At 38.1% G+C, this 24,216-nt stretch overlaps 2 protein-coding genes across 6 annotated transcripts in view; both read left to right on the forward strand.

Annotated features, from left to right (window-relative positions):
• LOC124113731 (brefeldin A-inhibited guanine nucleotide-exchange protein 1-like) overlaps positions 1-5,385 on the forward strand; it is a 56,069-nt gene extending 50,684 nt beyond the window's left edge. For 4 of the 5 annotated variants that reach the window (XM_048399658.1, XM_048399661.1, XM_048399660.1 and 1 more), the window contains one exon: positions 161-5,385. In XM_048399658.1, coding sequence (XP_048255615.1) covers positions 161-295 — 135 coding nt within the window. In that variant the 3' untranslated portion in view covers positions 296-5,385. The remainder of the gene's footprint in view (positions 1-160) is intronic. The other variant, XR_007222169.1, reaches the window with a different exon arrangement.
• Positions 5,386-15,026: 9,641 nt separating this feature from the next.
• On the forward strand, positions 15,027-22,463 carry LOC124113753 (geminin-like). The gene is made up of 6 exons (XM_046474264.2): positions 15,027-15,183; positions 15,577-15,666; positions 16,145-16,340; positions 18,893-18,975; positions 19,537-19,626; positions 21,163-22,463. The coding sequence occupies exons 1-6, from the start codon at positions 15,106-15,108 to the stop codon at positions 21,595-21,597; spliced, it is 972 nt and encodes a 323-aa protein (XP_046330220.2). The 5' UTR covers positions 15,027-15,105; the 3' UTR covers positions 21,598-22,463.
• The last annotated feature ends 1,753 nt before the right edge of the window (positions 22,464-24,216 follow it).

The following is a 24,216-nucleotide window of genomic DNA, read 5'->3' on the forward strand; positions in this document are numbered from 1 at the left end:
AAGTAAACATTGATTTGAATTGATATGTCATCTCTGTGAATTGTTTTGGGGGGTTTTCATCACTATGTATATATTTGCAGAGATGCTTGTTGAATATTTTTATTTATTTTTTATTTAGCTTTAGTCTTTAAAAAGGAGTGGTATTTTCTTCTTTCTGCAGTTCCGAGTCCATGCATCCAAGTATTACCCGTTCCTTTGTGAATCCATTATGTTTGACCTCAAGCAAGAAATGAGATCCATCCTACGCAAGTTCTTCATCCGAGTCGGACCAGCGTTCGACATCCTTGAAAAATAATCCTGTACATAATCAGCCATCAGCTGTACATAACTCACAGACTGACAAGACAGGCGAGTGCTTGGCCATGGGACAACAAGCTTCTGGTGAAGAAACATGACTGCTGGAGACGCAAGCTGGAACCTCCTTCCATCGAGACAGTTTCGTTTCCATGGTAACAGGAAAGATCTTTTTGTAATATTTACTCAGAAATGTTCCCTGTTACCATAGAAACATAGCTTAATTTGTGTCCTGTTCTATAAAGGGACATCAACCCTACAACAGATGCAACGCCTGTTCTTCTACTTACAAACAGTTCTTGTGGTACTATGATCTCCGGAATACTAACCTGTTCCATCCCAAAAATGGGACTAAGAACGTTTTTAAAAATGAATTTGTAGGATACTTTTGGTGGCATGAAATTGCTGCTTCTAATCCAGCAAAAGCCATTACTATAGTTTCCATACATCCAAAGCAATATGTATACAAATCTACTCTGTGATAAGATGCAGGTTATGGGAGCAGGTTAACCTGTTTCACATGAATTTTGTCTGCTTTATTTTAGGCTTTGAAAACTTTAAGAATTTTAAAATTCAGAGTCAACCAAATGGACTTTATTCTTTATTTAATTATTTATAGCTTACATATTTATTATGATATTATCTAGGGGTTGAAGAATGGGAGGTGTCATGATTAACAATCCTGTATCCTCTGTATAGCTGTGCCTGTTGCTTGACAGTCAATATGGCTGTCATGTTGTGGGAGTTTATACAGTACAGCCAGCTAATCGACTGCGATATGTTCTGTTGTTACAAGGTTGTTGCCATCCATGTGTGATACTCCAAGAGGGTTGAGTGCTGAGGTCAGAGCAAGGATGTCACGTGGAGTTTGTTCAACTAATCCTGTCAGATATCTATCTGTCAACAGGATGCTAAATGTACATTATATGGTTTTATTCATGTTGACAGTATGTGGCTACAAATATGCAATGCTAGGAAAACATTCAGGGCCTTTCTAGGTATTGTGCTGGCCCTTATCAAGCATATGTGGTCACCACACAAATAATAGGAAGAACTATTTTGGGTCATTCTAGGTACTGTTCGGGGTCATTCTAGGTACTGTGCTGGCCCTTATCAAGCATATGTGGCCGCGACATACAGCAACACAAATAATAGGAAGACATATTCGGGGTCATTCTAGGTACTGTGCTGCCCTTATCAAGCATATGTGGCCGCCACATACAGCAAAACAAATAAAAGGAAGACATATTCGGGGTCATTCTAGGTATTGTGCTGGCCCTTATCAAGCACATGTGAGTCATCTACAATTATGAATTACATATTTGTCCTGCGTCAGGAAACATGGAAGATAGCAGAAATTTGTTTTCCCGGACAGCACGCTCTTGTCTTGTCTTGTCATCATAGTCAGTGGTCAGTAGCGACCAAACATACTATACTTACATGTGATATATTTAGCCAAACCATGCTGCACTTTTCCACATCACCAACAGCTTACCTTCTTTGTTTTTTTGTATATTGTTGTTTCCATGGTAATGCAAGTCATAACAGCCCCCTCCCCGCTCATGTCACAGGAGAATCCAAGCTTATGTACGTGCAATGGCAGCAAGGGCTCACCTGTGATATGACTATCTATCATTCTTTGGTCATCCTATAACTTTCAAAAAGTGTTCTTCTCATTTCATAGCTTTGTTGTAAAGGGCTTGAAGCTTGATTAATTTATTACTCATTTATGTAACTTTCATAAAATTGATAGGTTGTATGGATTCATTATCATATTCTGTTTCTTATACTCCGTTTCTTATACTCCGTTGTCGTTTATCTAATCAAATGTAGTAGTAGCCAGCTGTCAGATGTGTTTGTAATCTTGTATACAGACGTTCCTGACTTGGAATGTTTGAAGGCATAGAATATTTTGAATATATGTTGTGATGAAGGAAGCCTACTGCTATGATGATGCAAATAGAACATCCTAATCAGAACAGTGTTTTACTTTCTCTTTGATAATGTTCTAGTCAACTTGATACCGATAGCTATGTATGATTGTGAAAGAAATGTATGTTTAATCTTTCAAAATTATCAACAGTTTTGAGAAGGTGGATTTGAGAACACAGAAATGAGTGTTTTGGGTAAGGATAATAAAATAAAAATGTGGTCTTGAGGCAATCACTTTTGAATAATAATCAACTTAAACGTTAGCCTTGGTTTCCGTTCACTACCAGTTTCAGTTTTCATTTCAAGTGTGCCGTTCAAGTGTTCCTATGGAGTCCTGTGAAAATGAGAGAATGTGTGTAGATTAATACATATATAGGGATTTATGAGTTTAAATAAAGTGCACAACTAGATGAATGAAATGATATTTTTATGATATTTTGTCATCACATAAATTGCCTTGTTAAATGTGTATGAAATTTGATGGTAATATATTTCAGAGTTTTAATGTGTAGATGTCCGTGCAGACAAGGCTGTGATGCATTACAGATGTTAGGGTACAAAACCTGTTTCCTTCCTACCAACTGCCCATGTTCCTGTTCCATGACCAGGGTTGGATAAGACCACTAGTGCTGTGACCAGCTAAAATCTGAACGGACTGCTAGTTTTGAAATAGCTATGTTGTGTTAACCACTGTCTGAAATTAGCTATTAGGATTTTATTACTCATGGTGTCTACTCTATCAAGATTTGAATCGGCGAGTGTTCATGTATATTAGAAATACACCAAAACCATACACGTCTCTGGGCCAGAATATGATATTGTGACTCAGCAGCACCCACAAGGCAGGTATTCTAATGGAATCTCTGAAAACAAATTTAACTTGTGTATGATTTTTGTTAGCGTTCCTTTGTTTATATTCTGACTGACTAGGGCGTTCATTATGGCGAATATGATAGATCATGCATGTAGTTTATATGTCAGTGAGCAAACATTATATATGTACGTAATCACATCCCCTGCCTCAGTAGAGCTACATTTGCTTCTTTGTCTGTCTTCTAAGCACTGGTCCTACAACTGAGCTCATGATGCTGAGTAGTTAATGTATCAATATATATCAGAGGTGGATCCAGGATTCAGCAGAACATTGTAGTGGCTAGACCAAAAGGTGAATGTGCATCCGTGCATCCATCTTTATCTGCATCCCTGCACAGGACTAGAATTAACTTTGTACGGTTGCATACATTATTTGTGAGGACTAGTGACTTAACTGGGTTTTCTATTCATGTCTTATGATAATGAGATTGGTTTGTTGTTTAACGCCGCACTCAGCAATATTCCAGCTATATGATAGCGGTCTGTAAATAATCGAGTCTGGACCAGACAATCCAGTGACTAATATCATGAACATCGATGAGATGGTTGAAGTTGATGCTAGCACTGAACTGACTCACCACTGGTGCAGCTGTTGGGGAAGCACCATGTGCTTTCAATTTGCTTTCAATGTGCTTCAATAGGGTTGAATAATAAACAAAGCTTGGACTGCCATACATGATGTCTTATTGTCTTATAATGATGATTATTAAACAGACATTAGGTCCAGATATCTAAGCATTGCAAGATTAATGTACGGAGTATTGGGGGTAACGTTCAAAATGTCCGGTATGCATGTATTCTGGCAATGATTTTTGGTAGAACAAATGTGTTTAGTGCCATGTTGTTTGTGTGATATTAGGCTAGGTCTGTTGTTTCCACTTCATCAACAAGATTGTTAAGTGATATGATCACACATGTCTATACTTGTGATGCTGTGAAATGCTAATCAAGACAAATGAAATAACTGGAAACTCAACCCAAATACTTTTAGTAGACAGCTACAGATAAGCTGTGTATTTGCGTAAAATACCCCCCAAAACTATTTAAAACCCAATTACTTTCAATTAACTTGCGTACAGAAACGCATCCATTAAATGGAAAATTAAATGGAAATTGTTTGAAAACAGCGTGCGTAAATACCCAATGAAGCATTTTAGGCATGCAAACAATGGAGCTAATTTCTGAAACACATTTACGAGCTATCAAGCCTATATTTAGAACCATTATACAGTGATCCCTCGATATACCGCTGTCATCAGGGTCCAAGAAACTGACCCCGCGGTGTATTACATCTAAAACATTATTTCATTTTTTTTTTAAATCTCAAAATGGTTACTCATATTGGGAAAAACCCAATAGAGTGTTGAATAGGTGAGTGAAAAAATATTGGTTACCCAGTGAAAAATGTGATAACCCAATGAAAATAGAACCCGTGGAGTAAAAACTCAATTGCTCAACAAGTTATCTGGAGCTCTTGTAGATTGGACTTGACAGCTGCTTGACAAGTTAAGATCTTTATCTTAAGATATGTTTTTGATTCATGTTGATAAGAGAAGCATGTCCTTATGTAAGTATACTGCTTTTAGCTAATGATACAGTAGTCATTAAAGATGTCTCTAGAATTGATACTAATGGTGAATGGTTTTAACCCAATCAGCAACAATTACTATTTATTTACACAGAGTGACTAGTGTTGGTATTATAAATGATTATCACATCATTAAATTGGAGTATTGCTGCACGTTTGTAATGAGGAATTAATCACAATTGATTTAATAGTGGCACCTGTTTTGTTTTGTTACTGTCTTGCGAGTATATCTCTTTTAGTTGTTATAATGTTACATCATGTCATTTTTAGTTTTCATATTTTTTTGGTGCACATATATTATTGTTTTTGGTGTAGAAGTCGCAGTTGAAATGATTGACTGTGAAGAGGACTATGGTAGAACCAGTGTGCATTGTCCTATTGTCTGAAATTCTGATAATGCTTATGGAATCTGTTCCTCAGTCTTTGATATACAATGTATCTACAGCAGCCATCAAAATTCATGCTAGTCCACTAGCCCGAGGGTACTAAATTGTGCTGAGGACAAGTAACAATCCAATGATGGTAGTCCTCATTGACTGGTTCCATTTGAGGGCTATGATTCTGAACCAGTTTTCAATGCTTCAATTTTGCTACAGATTAGAAGTCAATAAAACAGACATAAAAAAAAAATGGTAAATAATTTGTCTCATTCAAGAAGGATGAACTACAAACTGAGGAATAGTGAATTAAGGATTACACTCGTTCTTGGGACAAGTCTTTTATGAATAGAATTTCTAAGGCTGTGTCAGTTAATAAGAAAAAAACCCTGTCAATTTCAAAATATTTAGGAGCCTTAAATCTCTTGTGAGACTGAAGTCATGTTCACAACATTCCATGTTTCTTAGTTTCATCATGAACGTGGTGAATGCTTCTGCATGACATACTTGTGCTACTCATTAGGTTTTGTAAAGATATATTTCTACACCTGTATGAGGTCTGTTCTGTCGCTCTTCATTCCTTTGTAATGAGGACTTGAGACCAGTGAGGTATTATCAATAAAGTAAGGTAATTTTGAAAGTACAATCCCGATATTCAGGATCTATTATTTTTTTATTATTTATTTTTTTTTTGGGGGGGGGGGGGGGGGCCAACAGTTTATTTCTGTGCTTCTCGCTGATTATCCTTTTGTGTGACCCTTACTAACTTGTTAAACAGAAGAACACCGATACATGGTAGACCATTGTGATTTGTACACTTTGGGGTGTACTACTGATATTAGAATGTAGCTAGGCCTATTTTCACACAAAGCATGGAAGAGATTTTCTTTAGAGTTGCCTCCCCTTATATCTGCATTCTTGTTGTTGGACCAAGGTTTGTGTGTGAAGGATTTATTTCTGTTGGAACTTGATGATGTTTATTCTCAAAAGATTTAAACCAGACATGAGACCAAATTTTGCAAGGACTATTAAGAGTATGGGGAAATTACATGTGACTAGCATAGGGTACTGGCATCCTTGTAATTTGTGTCCTTTATGAAATTACCAATCATTGGCCCAGCTAATATAGAAACATGAACCCACCTGAAACCATGACCCAGTTCAAGATTTATTGCATTGTAAAAGTATCATTTTGCATTATTAATGGTTTCAATATGTAATTATAAGAACATTTGTTGGTAGCATATGATACAATGTATGTGTCATGTCTATGACTGAACAGAGCTGCTTACTATAGAATACCTCATTGTCAGGGAGAAACTTGAATTATTTGCTTGCCGTATCCCAAAACAGCAGAATGCTCAGCTTACAGTAGAACCCTATTTTCTTGCTTCCTACACACTGGGATGGTGAGAGGGCACGGGTGGCCCAGTCGTCTAAGCCGCTGCGATTCGATGTGCAGAGTTGAGTCCCTTGAGCACGCCAGAAACCTATGATTGTGGGTTCAAATCCCGGTTCGCCCCGATTATGTTTCTAGGTTTGTCCGCACCATACCCGTGCTCCTGGGTTTCACCAAAGTGGTAAACATCTGAGACCTGCATCACTTTGGGCTTTCCTCCCACATAAAGCTGACATGCCGTGATATAACTAGAATAATTTTAAAAGCGGCATTAAAACCCAACTCACTCCCACTCACTCACTAGGATGGTGAAATCAGTTGTTGGCCCAGTGGTAGGTGTGTTTGATAACCAGGATTGAACCCTACATTGACATGTAGACGGGTGGTCGGCACATGGCAGGGTGATGTTGCAGACATGATGTTTGAATGTATGATTTATTCTCGTCACTGTAAGGGATATTGCAAATGAGACATTAACTTTTAACTGACATGGCTACAAGTTGTGCACCATTCTTATATGTCCAGTCCAGGCAGGGCAAGTTTGCTGTGTTCCTGTTATGCGACTGACGCATTATTCCACCTGTTAGGATATAAATTGTAAATTTATTTCATAAGTTAACTTGGTTAATTTCAATAAAACAAAACTATCATTTAGATCTAGGATTTGAGAACAGAATTGTTAATACGTCTTTTATTCCTAATACTTCAGCAATGTGTCATAAGCCAGTCTTCATCTACACACTGCCATCCCAGACAGCATGATTGTTTTCACATATTTCTTTCAATGATTTAATTTATACATTTCAATATTTACAGAGATACATGGTGGTTTTAAGGCATATAATATGCCTTCATTCAAAGGGTAATTGGTCAGCAAATATTAATTTTATTTACGCCATATGCCATAGAATGAGTGTAATCATAGTTGTGTGTCATCAGAAATGCTTTGATAATATGTTTCTATTTGTATATATTGTAGATGGAACAGTTAGGCGAAAACAAGCATGCAACATGCATGAAAAACGATCGAGTTAATTTTACTCTTAATTTATTGCTGTGGGTTTCTATTCAGTGTCTGTTTGCATAGAAGCAATATTTGTTGACGAGATGAGAATATGTTGACGATAATGGCAAAAGAAGCATACAAATATTGTAATAAACAATTGTAGGCCTTTGGCACATTTTTCATAAAACTTGTATAAACATTTTTATCAGATGGTAAACAAAACAAAAAGGGTAGGTGAACAAAACTATGAAAGCGTATGAATGATCTAAATTAATATCATATTTACGTTTGCAAAACCTACTGTTTTATGAACCTCAACAATTGTATTGAAATCCTGTACAGCAGAATGTGTCAAAACGCCTGTATATATTTGCAGTGTTAATCTGCCTGTTATTCTCCGTTATGCCACTTGGGTTCAACGATGAGCATATTGTTGAATAAATACTCCCTGTATCAATAACCCAGCCCCACATTGTAAACCCTTTCACCTGGCCTTTTGTTAGCACCACCAGCGTTGCTTTTAGGGGACCTGTCATATTTGACAAAATTGAAAACTAATAACAGACATGAGGACAGGAAATTCTGCATTTCTGTTTATAGAAGTCTTAAGAGGATCAAATATGATAGAAAAACAATAATAAATATTAGGAAGGTTCTTTTGTTTGTTATTATCATGAACAATAATTCTGAACCTGATCATCCAACATTGTGGTGTGGCCAAGTGGTTAGTGTGTTCACTCAGCTCACTTAGTTCTGGGTTTGATTTTCCCATAGATAGGTGTAGACTAATTTGGGTATTTCCTACCATGATATAACTGCTGTATTCCTAACAGCATAAAGACCATGCAGACACATAGGACCTGCTCCACAAAGGGGCCTGGGCATCGTTCCACAAAGCGATCTTAGCCAATCATAACTCCCATACTTTAACATTGACTCACAATGAATGAGCGCTAGGATGGTTTTGTGGAATGGTCCCTGATCCATAACGGAAGACTACCGTATGTTCTGTGTTAAAGGTATTGGACAGTCATAGGCCTATGCTTTGTGGAAAGTTGTAAAGGTCTAAGACCAGCACTTTGGGCTTTAATAAAACAGACCCCATGATACATCTGAAATACTGTTAAACTCAACATACTCATTCACAGGGAGGAAGGCCTATGTCTTTGTTAAGGAAAACAAATTTAAATAAGGTATTTAATGTGGCAGGATTGGTTCCCTAGAAGTAATGAGTGCCTGTTAAGTCATTTGTACAGTTTATTTATACCTTATTTATGCTTGGTTGTTTATGAGACTCGGTGGTATGGCTACCACACTCCTTGGGTTCCTGTTGTTGGTTATTATTGTCCACAGTTGTACAGAACTGATAAACCCTTTGTATATGACATTTGTATGAGACCCTTGATATGTATCTGCTCTGTATGTCAGAAGGTTGTCATGATAATAAAAGGATGTACTTATTGTTTGGGACTTGTGTGTTTATTTGATCTGCCTGTAAATTTACGCTGGCGGGTATCCTGAGAGACAGCTTCCCAGTGTACACCATCTTTGTACAGTAAACTTTGTTTATAACAAACAGGCTTATTACGAACTGAGGATAGAACGAACTATTTCTTGGTCCTGTCCATTTGCTGTATATATGTTGTACATATGCTTATAACGAACTATTGTTATAGCGAATTTAAATTAGTGGTTCCTTTGAGTTTGCTAGAACTGTAGTTTACTGTAAGTGCAAGTAAGGCAGATGTGTTCAGGCTCAGTGACATTGCTGATTTGTGGTCATTGTACCCGGATGGGATGGATCCTTGTTCATGCTTTCACTCTTTACAGGCTGCGTGCGTGCATGCGTGCGTGCGTGCGTGCGAGAGAGAGAGGGTTGTTTAACACTGCACTTAGCAATGTTCCAGCTACCTGGGGGAATTCTTAAACAACTCACTCAACACTCCATTATTTACAGACCGCCGTATAGCTGGAATATTGCTGAATGCTGGTTACACAACAACTCTGAACAACAACAGCTTAATAAGCTAGGAAAGCCTCAAGGGGCGCAGGGCGGGGACAAGGTGCCGCTTTGGTGAGACACGCATGGAATCAAGATCCTGGAAGCAATGCCACACAATTTCGGTGCCTTTGACAACTGGGCTCTGTATATTTTAATAAACCCTTTAACTTTGTATATTTCAAATGCCTACCTGGTGTTAAGGTTGTATTGTGTACAATTAAGTACAATTATTACATGATAATACGATTCATAAGGATTTACTGAAGGTAGATAATTACTGGCTGTCACTGCGCCAGTCTACTAAACAATTGACTGGGAACAATATCCACTTAATCAGAATAGCTAGTTGTTTTGGTCTGTAACCGTGTGGGGAATCTGGGGCAGAATAGACCTTGATTGCCGTAAGAACCAATCTCATTAAAACCAGATTTTAGTTCTCTCAAACTACAATCTGATATTAATGAGATTGCGTAAGAGTCGACAATTTAGGGTCTGGTGATTCCAATAGATCACCAGGGCGATTGTGTGTTACCGTAGTCGTTAATCATACAGTCAGCAACTGGATTAGTTTTAAAGACCCATGTGATACAGCTTTAATGCTAGCCGCGGCATAAAATTCACGATTTTTTTAAAAGAACATAGACAAATAATTTAGTTTGTGACAATTAGAAGAATATTGTGTACATTTGTCTGTCTTATTTGTGATATTTGATGTCTTAAACTTGTTATTATAAATATATATGATATGTAGAATTTGTTAACGAACATGTGTGTAAGTACAAAAGACACATTATGACTTCTAAACACTGTAAACTGTAGCCTAATACGTTTATTATTGGGTGTACATATCACGCCTTAGACAGTTGCAATGAATTTAACACTTAAGTGAAAAGGTAAAAAAAAATAAAGTAAATATTTATAGTGATCATATCTGACAAGCGGATACAGCGCCTTGGGAAAAGGATGGGTATACTCTATAATATACAACATGATAGATAAATCCAAATGGTTTGCAAACACACACGGACGCACACACACTGTCCTATCGAGTCAGTGGTCTAGTGGATAGAGCGTCTGCCCGGAGCGGAAGGTTGGCGGTTCGATCCGCTGGTCATGATATACAAAACTATATGGAAAGATGTTACTTGTTGTTACCCTGCCTAGCGCTCGGCATCAACGGGATATAAAACAAGGACTGGGGTAACCACTGTTAACAAGCATGTGGACTAGCACTTTAAAACCGACATTAGTCCGGACTAAAACAAGCACACACACACACACACACACACACACACACACACACACTAAAAGTAAAACTTAACTCACAATCGCTATATAAGGGCAATTATCTTAACGCAACGTTAAACCCCATTTCACCCCACCAAGTTGCACTGGCAGTAGCAGTGCTTGCATGACTGTTTCTTCTCTCAAACGTTGACGAGATCGCTTTCTGCCTTACAATGTCGGGCGCATATTTAAAAAAAGCGATGAGCAAGGAACACGTATCTTCTGTTATCCCACCAAGAATGCGAACAAACAACTGGCCACACATTCGTGACCAACTCGTGCCATTCCGGGACAAGCAGACCATCGTATAGGTTACGGAAAGATCCGAGTGGTGACGAATGACATTGAACTCGGTTCTTTGATACAAACGGAGAACGTTTGTCTTCCTTTTGTGGAAATATGATTAAATATTTATTCTATACTTATACACTTATAATTCAGACAGATTTATTCGGTAATGTGGACCATATGGCATATATCACTTATAATTGAAGATTTACGAGAGCTTATGCAGCCGCACCGGACTCTTTGCGCTCGAATGTAGAAGGGTATTAATGTCACAATTCTTTACAGGGGTAAAGATCATTATTGTTATTCTTGAGTAAGACAATGTACAATGTAGTTGTTTCCAGAAATGGAAAATAGCCACACGTGAACAGCAATAAACAATCGATGGGCTAATACGTGTTTGGACATTCATCAAGTTACACAACAAAGTAAGGGTTGGTCGGTTCCTGGAAATAGCCAGGGGCATTCATTACACTATAGTTTTATTTACAGTTCGTGAAGCACATCATCAGCTGTATTTAGCGGTTATTAAACAATAGATATACTTATCAATAATGTTTCATTGATATTAAAGTAACTGATGGAACTGATACTTGCACCTGCATCACACTGACCCGTGACGGTCCAGGTTAGAATAGGTCTTCAGCAACCCATGCCTGTCGGAAGAGACGACTAACAGGATCGGGTGGTCAGGCTCGCTGACTTGGTTGATACATGTCATCGTATCCCATTTGCGTGGATCGATGCTTAGGATATCAATCACTGGGTTGTCTGGTCCCGACTCGATTATTTACAAACCTCAGTCATAAAGCTAGAATATTACTGAGCGGTGTTAAACAACAACAACAACAACAACAACAACAAAAAACAAAACAAAAACAAAACAAAAACAAACCTTCATCAAACTAATGTGCGGATTTTATTTTGATACTGAAACTCTCTAACATTCGAATTCAAATTATCTCAGAACTTAAAAAACTGTACTATCTTCAAATTTCCCAAACTATATAATTGGAATGTTACACATATTTATATTTATGTTTTTTCGCGTCGTTATTTATACAAAACTTAAATGTTTGGACTTTAAAATCAGTCTTACATTTAAAGTCGACAAACTACGTAATTAGAATATTAGAAACAACGAAACAAAAATGTTTGGGTATAACATCATTCTCACATCACACATTGGGCGACAACTGTGTCATGTGACGAATATGCAAATCAGAGACAGGTTCCCGTTTCACATCGAGGCTTTTCTTGGGTTATATATATTTTTGCCCGGAGCGGAAGGTTGGCGGTTCGATCCGCTGGTCATGATATACAAAAATATATGGAAAGATTCTACTTGTTGTTACCCTGCCTAGCGCTCGGCATCAACGGGATATAAAACAAGGACTGGGGTAACCACGTTAAACAAGCATATGGACTAGCACTTTAAAACCGACATTAGTCCGGACTAAAACAAGCAGACACACACACACACACACACACACACACACACACACACACACACACACTAAAAGTAAAACTTAACTCACATCGCTATATAAGGGCAATTATCTTAACGCAACGTTAAACCCCATTTCACCCCACCAAGTTGCACTTGCAGTAGCAGTGCTTGCATGACTGTTTCTTCTCTCAAACGTTGATGAGATCGCTTTCTGCCTTACAATGTCGGGCGCATATTTAAAAAAAGCGATGAGCAAGGAACACGTATCTTCTGTATTCCCACCAAGAATGCGAACAAACAACTGGCCACACATTCGTGACCAACTCGTGCCATTCCGGGACAAGCAGACCATCGTATAGGTTACGGAAAGATCCGAGTGGTGACGAATGACGTTGAACTCGGTTCTTTGATACAAACGGAGAACGTTTGCCTTCCTTTTATGGAAATATGATTAAATATTTGGTTTATTAGCAATAGAAAAGAAAATGACGGGCAACATTTGAAGTGGGCGCCCATACCTTGGAACATTTTCTTTGTTTAGCCTAAGCAATCTGTATATATATGTTTGTGTTTAGGCAGTCATTCCTACTCCTGCATACACGGATCCAGAAGGAGAGTGGTTGTGGGTGTGTGCGTGCACATCCCTTTTTCTAAACATTCATACATACCAGGAAGCTTTATAAAGGTGATCGGGTATGTTGAAAGTAAACTCATTTTCAAATATTTTCAACATAATAACACAATTACTTAAAAAATGCAAAATCCCAAAACGCACTCCTCCTTTTCTACATAACAGTATCCGTGCTGGCTATAAATATATACTTATTGTGTACTTTTATTCTATACTTATACACTTATAATTGAAGATTTACGAGAGCTTATGCATGCAGCCGCATCGGACTTGGCGCTCGAATGTAGAAGGGTATTAATGTCACAATAATTTACAGGGGTAAAGATCATTATTGTTATTCTTGAGTAAGACAATGTACAATGGAGTTGTTTCCAGAAGTAGTCACACGTGAGTAACAGCAATAAACAATCGATGGGCTAATACGCGTTTGGACATTCATCAAGTTACACAACAAAATAAGGGTTGGTCGGTTTCTGGGTCGGAAAATAGCCAGGGGCATTTATTACACTATAGTTTTATGTATTGGAGAAAACCCGCTCACGAGGTTTTGGTAGACAGAGCATGCCCTGGGGAGAGGGAAAAACCAAGCCCCCGCGGTTTTTCCCGACCCCCAGGGCATGCTCTGTCTACCAAAACCGAGGGAAAGTGTTTTTCCATGCTTATAAACCGAAAAAAGAAACTTAAAACAACATTTATCAACATTTTTATGTTTCGAACATACTTTCCATGAACCTTAGGAAACGCGTGTAAAATATCTGTTGCTGGCGTACGGATCTTGAAAAGGACATTCTAAAAACCAGTGAGGCTTATCAACACCTCTGTAGCTTCGTGTTACACTCACTGGGTTACAGTTATGAAGGTTGCGAGTTCGATCCTCGGGAATATAAAGAAAACATTTAACATTTGATTTTACATTTCATTACATGTTACAATCTGAACGGAAGTTATATTTATAAAACACCCAGGACATTATATAAAATCCCAGGGACATTACAACGTCCCTGTTTATGAGATTTAACACGACTGGAAAGTAAAACCTCACAATAGGTTTTAATGCCTACAGAAAGAAGTCTCTTACTTAATAGCGATCCCGATGAATAGGTTTATAATTACAGTTCGTGAAGCACATCATCAGCTGTATTTAGCGGTTATTAAACAAATATTAATACTTATCAATAATGTTTCATTAATATTAAAGTAACTGATGGAACTGATACTTGCACCTATACATCATACTGACCCGTGACGGTCCAGGTTAGAATAGGTCTTCAGCAACCCATGCCTGTCGGAAGAGACGACTAACAGGATCGGGTGGTCAGGCTCGCTGACTTGGTTGATACATGTCATCGTATCCCTTTTGCGTGGATCGATACTTAGGATATCAATCACTGTATTGTCTGGTCCCGAATCGATCATTTACAAACCGCAGTCATAAAGCTAGAATATTACTGAGCGGTGTTAAACAACAACAACAAAAAACAAAAACAACAACAACAAAAACAAAAACAAACAAACTTTCATCAAACTAATGTGCGGATTTTATTTTGATACTGAAACTCTCTAACATTCGAATTCAAATTATCTCAGAACTTAAAAAACTGTACAACATGTATCTTCAAATTTCCCAAACTATATAATTGGAATGTTACACATATTTATATTTATGTTTTTTCGCGTCGTTATTTATACAAAACTTAAATGTTTGGACTTTAAAATCAGTCTTACATCAAAGTCGACAAACTACATAATTAGAATATTAGAAACAACGAAACAAAAATGTTTGGGTATAACATCATTCTCACATCACACATTGGATGACAACTGTGTCATGTGACGAATATGCAAATCAGAGACAGGTTCCCGTTTCACATCGAGGCTTTTCTTGGGCTATATATATTTTTCACGGTCACCTCAAGCAGCACGAGCTAGTTCAATCATTCAACTCCAGGTGGCGCTCGAAAACTGCGGGAGTTTCAACATGGCGACAAAGGCAATCTCTGTGAATTCTCTTGAAAATGCTATAAGACCTGGCAAACAATTTAAAGAAGGAACAACGGTATGCTGTTTTATGTTATAGATATGTTTTACAGCATGACCAATTCAATAAGAAATACCTACTTCATGTTTCCTTTGATGTCTGTCGTCGAACGTTTTGAGTCCATTCGGCACAAACTATTTTCGAAAGAAGACAACACCAGCAAGCAACATCTTAATTAATAGTATGATATCCCATAGCATCATGGGCTTGATCTTATCATAGAATAAGAGTTATGGGCGTGATCTTATCATAGAATAAGAGTTGTAATATAACCTGAAGCATTTCAAATATTTCGTAATGAGATGAAACCCTGCATTGCGTAGGCCTAATGCATGTCTGTACCAATGACTATCGCCTAGCAACATCTTGAAAGAATGGCGTGTTGTCATTGCTAATGCTCTTTTATTCCAGGAAAAGACCCAAAGAAAAACATTACAGACCTTGCAGTTGTCGGCAATTGGCGAAAAAAGTCTCAGCGGAAAAGGAATTAACAGAAATGATGTATGCACTAACATACTTGAGTCGTATTGGAAAAACATAGATGAAAATGTTTACGTTTTCCTATTTTACATACATACAGATCTACTGTAGTCCTAATTGTGTCAACATATTGAAATTTCACTAGTTCGGTCCTGATGTAGGTACAGTGTATTCAAGTCTATGAAGTAAGTTAGTATAGTATTGATGACTTTGACTGCAGATAAATTCTCAACCTTCAAATATTTAAGTCTTTGTTACAATTAAAGAAGCTGACATCATGTAGTTGGATGTCAGTCTCTGGCATTTTACTGATAGTCTTTTGAAAATAGTTTTTATTTTAAGATATACATCTATATGCTGTACATCTATATGCTGTATCTAATCCTGTTCATGAATGGAAATGATTGTCCTGTCACAATGTTGTGCTGCCCAATTAATGTTACTCGCGATTATCTTCATAGTTCACAACATAGTATATATATAATACTTTCGCTTTCAGACTGGCAAAAACAAAAAGAAGATCAAACCGTCAAATGAAAGAGTTAAGGTATTTGAAGATGAAAAGCCATCGACATTTGTACCCTTGGAAACTCGAGCAACACAGACAGAAATAGATGAAGATCATGGCGACAATGGAGACGAACTTGATGACCTTGCTGAGGCTGACCGGGAGGCTTTAGAGCTCATGAGTGGAGGTAAGGTTGGAGTACAAAACAAATACTACAGTTTGCTTCTGTATGAAGTTACAAACTTATTATTAAGTCTTGTGGCTTGTCCTGATGCAGTGTTTGATAGAGACTGACATTTAGCGACTTAGTGCTCTGCATAACATCTGTTACACGATTGTATGTAGATAGCGTTCAAGATTAATGATGAAACTCAGTGGGTTGTTCTTATAACCCTTATGTAATATCAAAACATTTGCGGGTCCCTAGATTCTATTTTAGATCACTGAAGCAATAGCTGCAAACCTCAATCATCTCAAGGGCCCTATGACCCTCGTTAATTTGAAAAACTGGAAATTGTTTAGTGTTTCATTCAGTTCAAAAACTGTAAGAAGCATTAGTTGGGTGCTTTAGCATGTTTTCAGTAAGTAACAGTAAGTTTTCAACCATGATATAAAGCTAAGAACCAAGGAAACATGGGATATGATCCCATCGTATGTGTCTGTGATGAAAACGCAGGGGTCCAGAACAGCTGTACATGTGAGCTGTCACCTCCACTGACATTGCATGTGGCAGTCTTCAGTGGAGCAGAATCTGCAATATCTGAGACACAGCCTACTTTAGTTGAAACAAGCAGTAGCCATGGTTTGGTGCAGGGTTAATCAAGTCTGTGACTTAGAAAGTACAGGCACTTGGTCAATGCCAGTGTAGAGTAAAATTGTTTGGTCCATTAGTACAGTCAGCTGATGAGGACCATCTGATTGGTTTACAAATTCACCCGTCATTTAGATTGGGCACAGTTCACTCGGGGTTTACCTGATGGTATCCTCTATTGAGTTGTCCTCGGATCTTCATGCAGAGAGATATAATATCCGTTTGAAAGATCTGGGATGGTAGGGTAGCCTATTGGTTAAAGTATTTGCTTGTCATAACGAAGGTCTGGGTTTGTTTCCCAGCGTAGATATAATGTGTAAAGCCCATTTCTGGTGACCCCTGCTGAAATATTGCCAAAAGTGGCATAAAACCATACTCGCATGTCCGATTAAAAGAACTAAAGATTGACAAATAATTTGATGATTGCTTTGTTATTAACAAGAATTAATCAAAGGTTTAATTTACTGCAAACCTCAAGCATTTAAAGAACCCCATGACCCTTTTAAATTAAGAAAAACTGAAATGTTTTAGTGTTTCATTCTGAGTTCAACGTTTGGTTGATGCCAAAGCTGTAAGAAGCATTACTTCCAAGCTCTAGCAATGAGTCTTTAACCATGATATTGATAACTATTGAACTTGTAAACTGGAGTCCTTGTGTCTGTGATGAAAACGCAGGGGTCCAGAACAGCTGTACATGTGAGCTGTCACCTCCACTGACATTGCATGTGGCAGTGTTCAGTGGAGCAGAATCTGCAAAATCTGAGACACAACCTACTTTAGTTGAAACAAGCCGTAGCCATGGTTCGGTGCAGGGTTAATCAAGTCGGAGACTTAGCAAGTTCAGGCACTTGGTCAATGCCAGCAGCCAGAGTGGAGTTAAATTGTTTGGTCCATTAGTACAGTCAGCTGATTGGTTTACAAATTCACCCGTCATTTAGATTGGGCACAGTTCACTCGGGGTTAACCTGATGGTATCTTCTATTAAGTTGTCCTCAGATCTTCATGCAGAGAGATATCATATCCGTTTGAAAGATCTGGGGTGGTAGGGTAGCCTATTGGTTAAAGTGTTTGCTTGTCACATCGAAGGTCCGGGTTTGATTCCCAACGTGGGTATAATGTGTGAAGCCCATTTCTGGTGTCCCCTGCCATGATATTGCCGAAATATTGCTTAAAGTGGCATAAAACCATACTGACATGTCCGATTAAAAGATCTGAAAGAGATTGACAAATAATTTGATGATTGCTTTGTTATTAACAAGAATTAATCAAAGGTTTTAATTTACTGCAAACCTCAAGCATTTAAAGAACCCATGACCCTTTTAAATTAAGAAAAACTGAAATGTTTTAGTGTTTCATTCGGAGTTCAAGGTTTGGTTGATGCCAAAGCTGTAAGAAGCATTACTTCCAAGCTCTAGCGTGTTTGGCAATGAGTCTTTAACCATGATATTGATAACAATTGAACTTGTAAACTGGAGTCCTTGTGTCTGTGATGAAAACGCAGGGGTCCAGAACAGCTGTACATGTGAGCTGTCACCTCCACTGACATTGCATGTGGCAGTGTTCAGTGGAGCAGAATCTGCAAAATCTGAGACACAGCCTACTTTAGTTGAAACAAGCCGTAGCCATGGTTTGGTGCAAGGTTAATCGAGTCTGTGGCTTAGAAAGTTCAGGCACTTGGTCAATGCCAGTGTAGAGTAAAATTGTTTGGTCCATTAGTACAGTCAGCTGATGAGGACCATCTGATTGGTTTACAAATTCACCCTTCATTTCAATTGGGCAAAGCTGATTCAGGGTTCACCTGATGTAAGCTTCTATCGATTTGTCCTCGGATCTATAGCAGAGAGATAGCATATCTGATTAAAAGATCTGATTTGAATAAAATAGACAAATAATTCATTTTAAAATATTTACACAATCTGCTTTTCCAGATCATGTCCCGGAGAATTACTGGAAACTCTTGGCAGAAGAAAGAAGAAGTGCTTTGAATGATACCCTTGAGGAAAATGAACAGGTAAGCATGGTACAGGTGCTACATTAATATGTCGAGCTATTTGGAAAACAAATGAAAGCCATTCGACATGTTGGAAGCAATCATGTTTCAACAAATCAAACCTAGACCTACCATGAAATTCACATATACAAAGGTGTTCCCCATCAATCTTGTCCTGACCCATGAAGATACAGGGTAGAATAGGTCTTCAGCATCCCATGCTTGACGTAAAAAGCGACTGCTTGTCGTAAGAGGCAACTAACAGGATCGGGTGGTTAGGCTCGCAGACTTGGTTGATGCATGTCATCATATCAAAATTGCATAGATCGATGCTCATGTCAATCACTGGATTGTCTGCTCCAGACTCGATTATTTACAGAACGCCGTCATATGGCTGGAATATTGTTGAGTGCGGCGTTAAACAACAAACATACAAACAAACAATCTTGTCCTTCACTGGCACCTAAGACGTTCCATTGTTTCAGTGAGCCTTTGTGTTTGTAATCACTGTAATTGTATAACAGTGTACACAGATGCACTAATTTGTAGTACTATTTCTCACAAGATTAATTTTGTGTTTAGCTGCACAAAGAAGTGGACAGCTTGAAAGAAGAAAATGAAAAACTGTCCGACTTGGCCAGTAAAGCAGAGTACCTCTCAGGCATTTTGCAGGTATGTCATCTGAAAGAGTTGCATTTGTTGAGTCTGAATTGAAGAGGGGTATGTAATATTATACCAGGTGTCATGCTTTTATTCAGGTCATATAATGCTTACCGGTAATTACAATACTGTACATACCTTACAGAAGAAAGGTCTTGCACGGTGCTAACGGTAAACCATTATACAAAACTCCAAAATATGTATTGTGATACAGTCTGAATGAGTGAGTATATTGAGAAATTTCTGTAAATAAGTATTTCTTTATGGTTTATCAATAATGAAATCGTTTCAAATATTCTTGGTACAGTACATCAGACGAATACTTCCAGTGCGCTCTGCTATTGTCATTGTTAAATAGCCTCTCATGATTAAGCATTACTATGCTTACAAATGGTAGCTGAGTCTCTTGAAAGGCAAAGTAACAAGAGGATAAAGCTGATATGTCACTAATTTGGTTGAAAAACTTTCAAAAGTTCAAGACGTCAATATGTCATCGCTGTAATGTTATGGTGAAATATGCAGGAGAAATGAGCAATCTCAGAACACATGTGCCAACAAACTATCTACTAGCAACATCAAACATCTGTTAGCATGGTTAGCGGCAGCCCAAAGTGGTGTTACTGTTTGTACACAACTGACAAATATATAAAAGTAAACATTTATTTACATTGTCTTACGAGTTTCATAAGAGTTTGCTCACACAGTATCCCTTTCAGGATTTGAGTCAACTTTTTGTCGTCGCTTTGGGAGATGTGAACTATGCAACAAAGAATTACTTCTTCCCATTCAGTGTCTCGACATAAACACCCACTGTTTAACCTATGCAACACAGTTTGCAATATTGCTGAACTCTTGTTAAACGATGCTCATGTGTTTACTTTTGTTTATTACTTAAAATAAACCCTAACATCAGCGTTAGAAATTGGCACTAGTCCTATAGTCCTTGCCAAACTGCCCAATAGTTAAGGTATCATAAGGACTAGTAGAAATGTGCCATTTTTAAGGTCATTATAAGGACTAGTGGACTAAAACTGTTAGTTTCTATCCCTGTAACATGCATCAGTTCCATGACCAAATTGCATCCTGTTAGTATACTGACATCCATGCAGATTTATCCCCCATTCGGACACACATACACGTGCATGCACGTCGCTATATAAGTGCAATAATCTTGGATGCGACGTTAAACCCCATTTCACCTCACCTTATCCCCTATTCAGACAATCAGAACATCCCTATCGTATGTTTGGTAGTATATATGTGTGACATTATTGAATGAACATCATTTGTTAAGGCTATTTTCTGCCACTAAGTACAAGAGGCCTAGAGCCACTATTTTATTGACAATTCTTCTAATTGACTAGGGTATTTTTTGCCATGCAGTGATGACGAATAAGTTTCCCTAAGCATTTAACATGACAAGTGTCAGTTTTCCATGTATCTGTCTACCATGCTACCGAGATGTATGGTGACGAAGTGTATTGTAACAGCCCTTGTGTCATGTGCAATTGAAATTATGATTATTCATCACATTTTCGTCTGTTGCAGAGTGTGATATCAGATGAAGAGGATAATGACAGCGTGGATGATGAAGATTACAAGACGGGTGACGAACAACTTCTTGATGACGACACAAACTACAACACAGTCGAAGTCTGTGACAGTGACAGTGACAGTGACAGTGACAGCAGTGTATATTCTGCTGCAGCTTCAAACTTTACAACTACCAACACTGCTCAAACAAACACTACAGACTCTGAGTCCAGTGATGGAGATTCGCAATCAAGTGACAGTACGAAGTCTGAAAATTCTATCGTCAAAAGAGTTAGGGACAGCTCACAGAGACCCCAGAATCTTAATCGGCTATCTCAGAGATTTAGTGGTGAATGGGTTAATGTGGAATTGGACGAAGAGAAAGTTGCATCCACAGAAATCATTAAGGGAGATGTACTTGCCACGCTTAAAGAGGATGAGAGGAGTTAGACATGTTGATTAATGACTCTAGTGATCCATCATGATTATGTGTGATGGATGTGTCCACATGTATTTGCCTGAGTAGAAGTTATCCTGTACTGTTTTTATTTCCTTCTGTTCGAATGTTAGCTTGTTGCATGAATTATTCAAAACTGTAATGTTTGTGCTGTAATTCCATTTGATTTTTGTTGCAAAGAAAGACAGGTTGAGAATCATCCATTTTCAATTTCATATATTTGAAACTGTTTTTACAAAGTGCTAAGTAAATTGTGAAATATGCCCAGTCATAGGTAATGACTAAATGTAAACACGTACACAGAATTATTTTATAGCATTTTATAAGTTTTTAATTGGAATAGTGGAAGGTTTTTGTGCATGTATTGTGGTTTTTATTTACCTGCCTACATCATGTCCATTGGCTGCAGCTCTGAAGCACTCGCTGGACACTGGATTTTATCACTTACTGTGTTTCTGTAGGAATGTAAATGGTGCTTTATTAAGCCTTAATCTATCATTTATCTATCATTTATCTTTGGATGTGGTATTGGGGCACAGGTGACCAAGTTGTCTAAAATGCCACAATTTGCTGTGCAGAGTTGTCCATAGGCATGGCAGAAGCCTTTTTTCATGGATTCGAATCTGATTCGCCAGGATAATGTTTCTTGGTTTGCATGCTTCATAACGTGCTCATGGTTTTCACCGAAGTGGTAAACGTCTTAGACCTGCATCACTTTGGGCTTTCCTTCCAGTTCAAGCTGATATATTGTTCAAAGCAGCGTAAAACACAACTCACAAGACTTTGAAGGCATTTAGAAGGGATACACATAAGGAAGAGAATTTATGGATGTCAACTTCAACCTCATAAAAAAGAAGTTGACATCCATAAATTCTCTATTTGCTGTGCAGGGTTGCGTCCCTTGGGCACACCAGAAACTTATGATTGTGGGTTCGAATCCCGGTCTCCCCGATTATGTTTCTAGGTTTGTCAGCACCATACCCATGCTCATGGGTTTCACTGAAGTGGTAAAGGTTTGCGACCTACATCAATTCGGGCTTTCCTCCCACATTAAGGGTGACACGCTGTGATATAACTGCAATAGTTAAAAGCGGCATTAAACCCAACTCACTCATAAATTCTCTTCCTCACTCACAATATATCATATATACTGCAGGTTTCTTGACCTTAAAACTAACACTAAGGTTTATTTTTTTGGACAGCATTTCCTATTTTTGTTAAAATCCAGTGCCCAGTTTGTGATCAGAATGTTCCATTATGAGACTGGACAGATTTACCATATTCATCCATAATCATTTACATGCCTTTTTAATGTTGTATCATACAATATCATGTGTATTTGTGAATAAATGTGACATATTTGACGTGTATCAATGTGTTTCAACAGTTTCAGGCACTGCATGTTAATATTTAACAGCAACTGATCAGCATTTTTGGTCAGTCTTGTGTATAAATGTTTGATACTCCACTACATGACTGGTGTTAGATAATGAGTCTGTTCATGATAGATCTAGGTGGTTGTTTTACCATCACCTTCAGTCTAGCGCTGATAAGATACAGCAGATTGTGATTTAAAAAGTCTGGTAAATCCATCATTGATTATCCACGTTATTGTCAACATACTATCACAATAAATACCCTGGATCCATTAACACTATTTTTCATTTGAAATTGAGGTCAACATTTCTCATGAAGTAGCACAGAATTTCTCTAGCTCATGAATTATTTAATTGGGTCGCTTTTCTTTTTTTAAGCCTGATTTAATTTGAATAGCAGTCAACCAGGCCATATAGGAAATGGGTCCAGGGTAGGTATCATAATAGAATGGAGATAAAATACCCATGATAATCGTGGATGATTTACATTTAAATGCAGGATGTGTCTGGGGTAGACTAGGCAGGGGTTTCACAACTCACGTTATCACTTACAATGTGCAGTACATCTTGCCATAGGTGCCATCAGAACTCAAGCACCATTCATATCTGACAATTGTTTAGGAAACTTAATTTAAACAATTTCATTCACGTTTGTGGGACAATGAAAGAACACCAGCGTGAATACTAAATGAATATTCTTGTTAGAATTCTTCAGCAAACCATGTTTGTCGCAAGAGGCGACTAACGAGATCAGGTGGTCAGACTTGCTGACTTGTTTGATGCATGTCATCGTATCACAATTGCTGAGATCGGTGCTCATGATGTCGATCTCTTGATTGTCTGGTCGACCAGTGAAGGGATTTCCGACCACATTACCCTGACGCTGCAAAGTTATCAACCGTCAGTTTGGGCAAAACGTTCATGGCGACGTCGGAACACCCTTGCACTCCCATCAGCTCGATGTACATTTGGACTCGCTGGTTACGCCGCACTCTGCGTTCTTGACACTACTGACGTTGCAACCGACGATGCTGCTGCGTCAAAACCACTCAGGCTGTCTGGCCCTGAGGCCGATTCCGCACTGTATATTCATGTGACGTTACTATGATGTTGGTACCGATAGGTGTGGCATAACCTATCCGTTACGTTGATGCTAACTGATACCCCCACACGCTCGCGAGCGCGTTATGAACCTATTCATTTTAATATTATTAATTTGGTAGCAACTGACATTCA

This window comes from Haliotis rufescens, unplaced genomic scaffold (genome assembly GCF_023055435.1).
Source record: "Haliotis rufescens isolate VD_foot unplaced genomic scaffold, xgHalRufe1.0.p SCAF_2, whole genome shotgun sequence".
Lineage (NCBI taxonomy): Eukaryota > Metazoa > Mollusca > Gastropoda > Lepetellida > Haliotidae > Haliotis > Haliotis rufescens.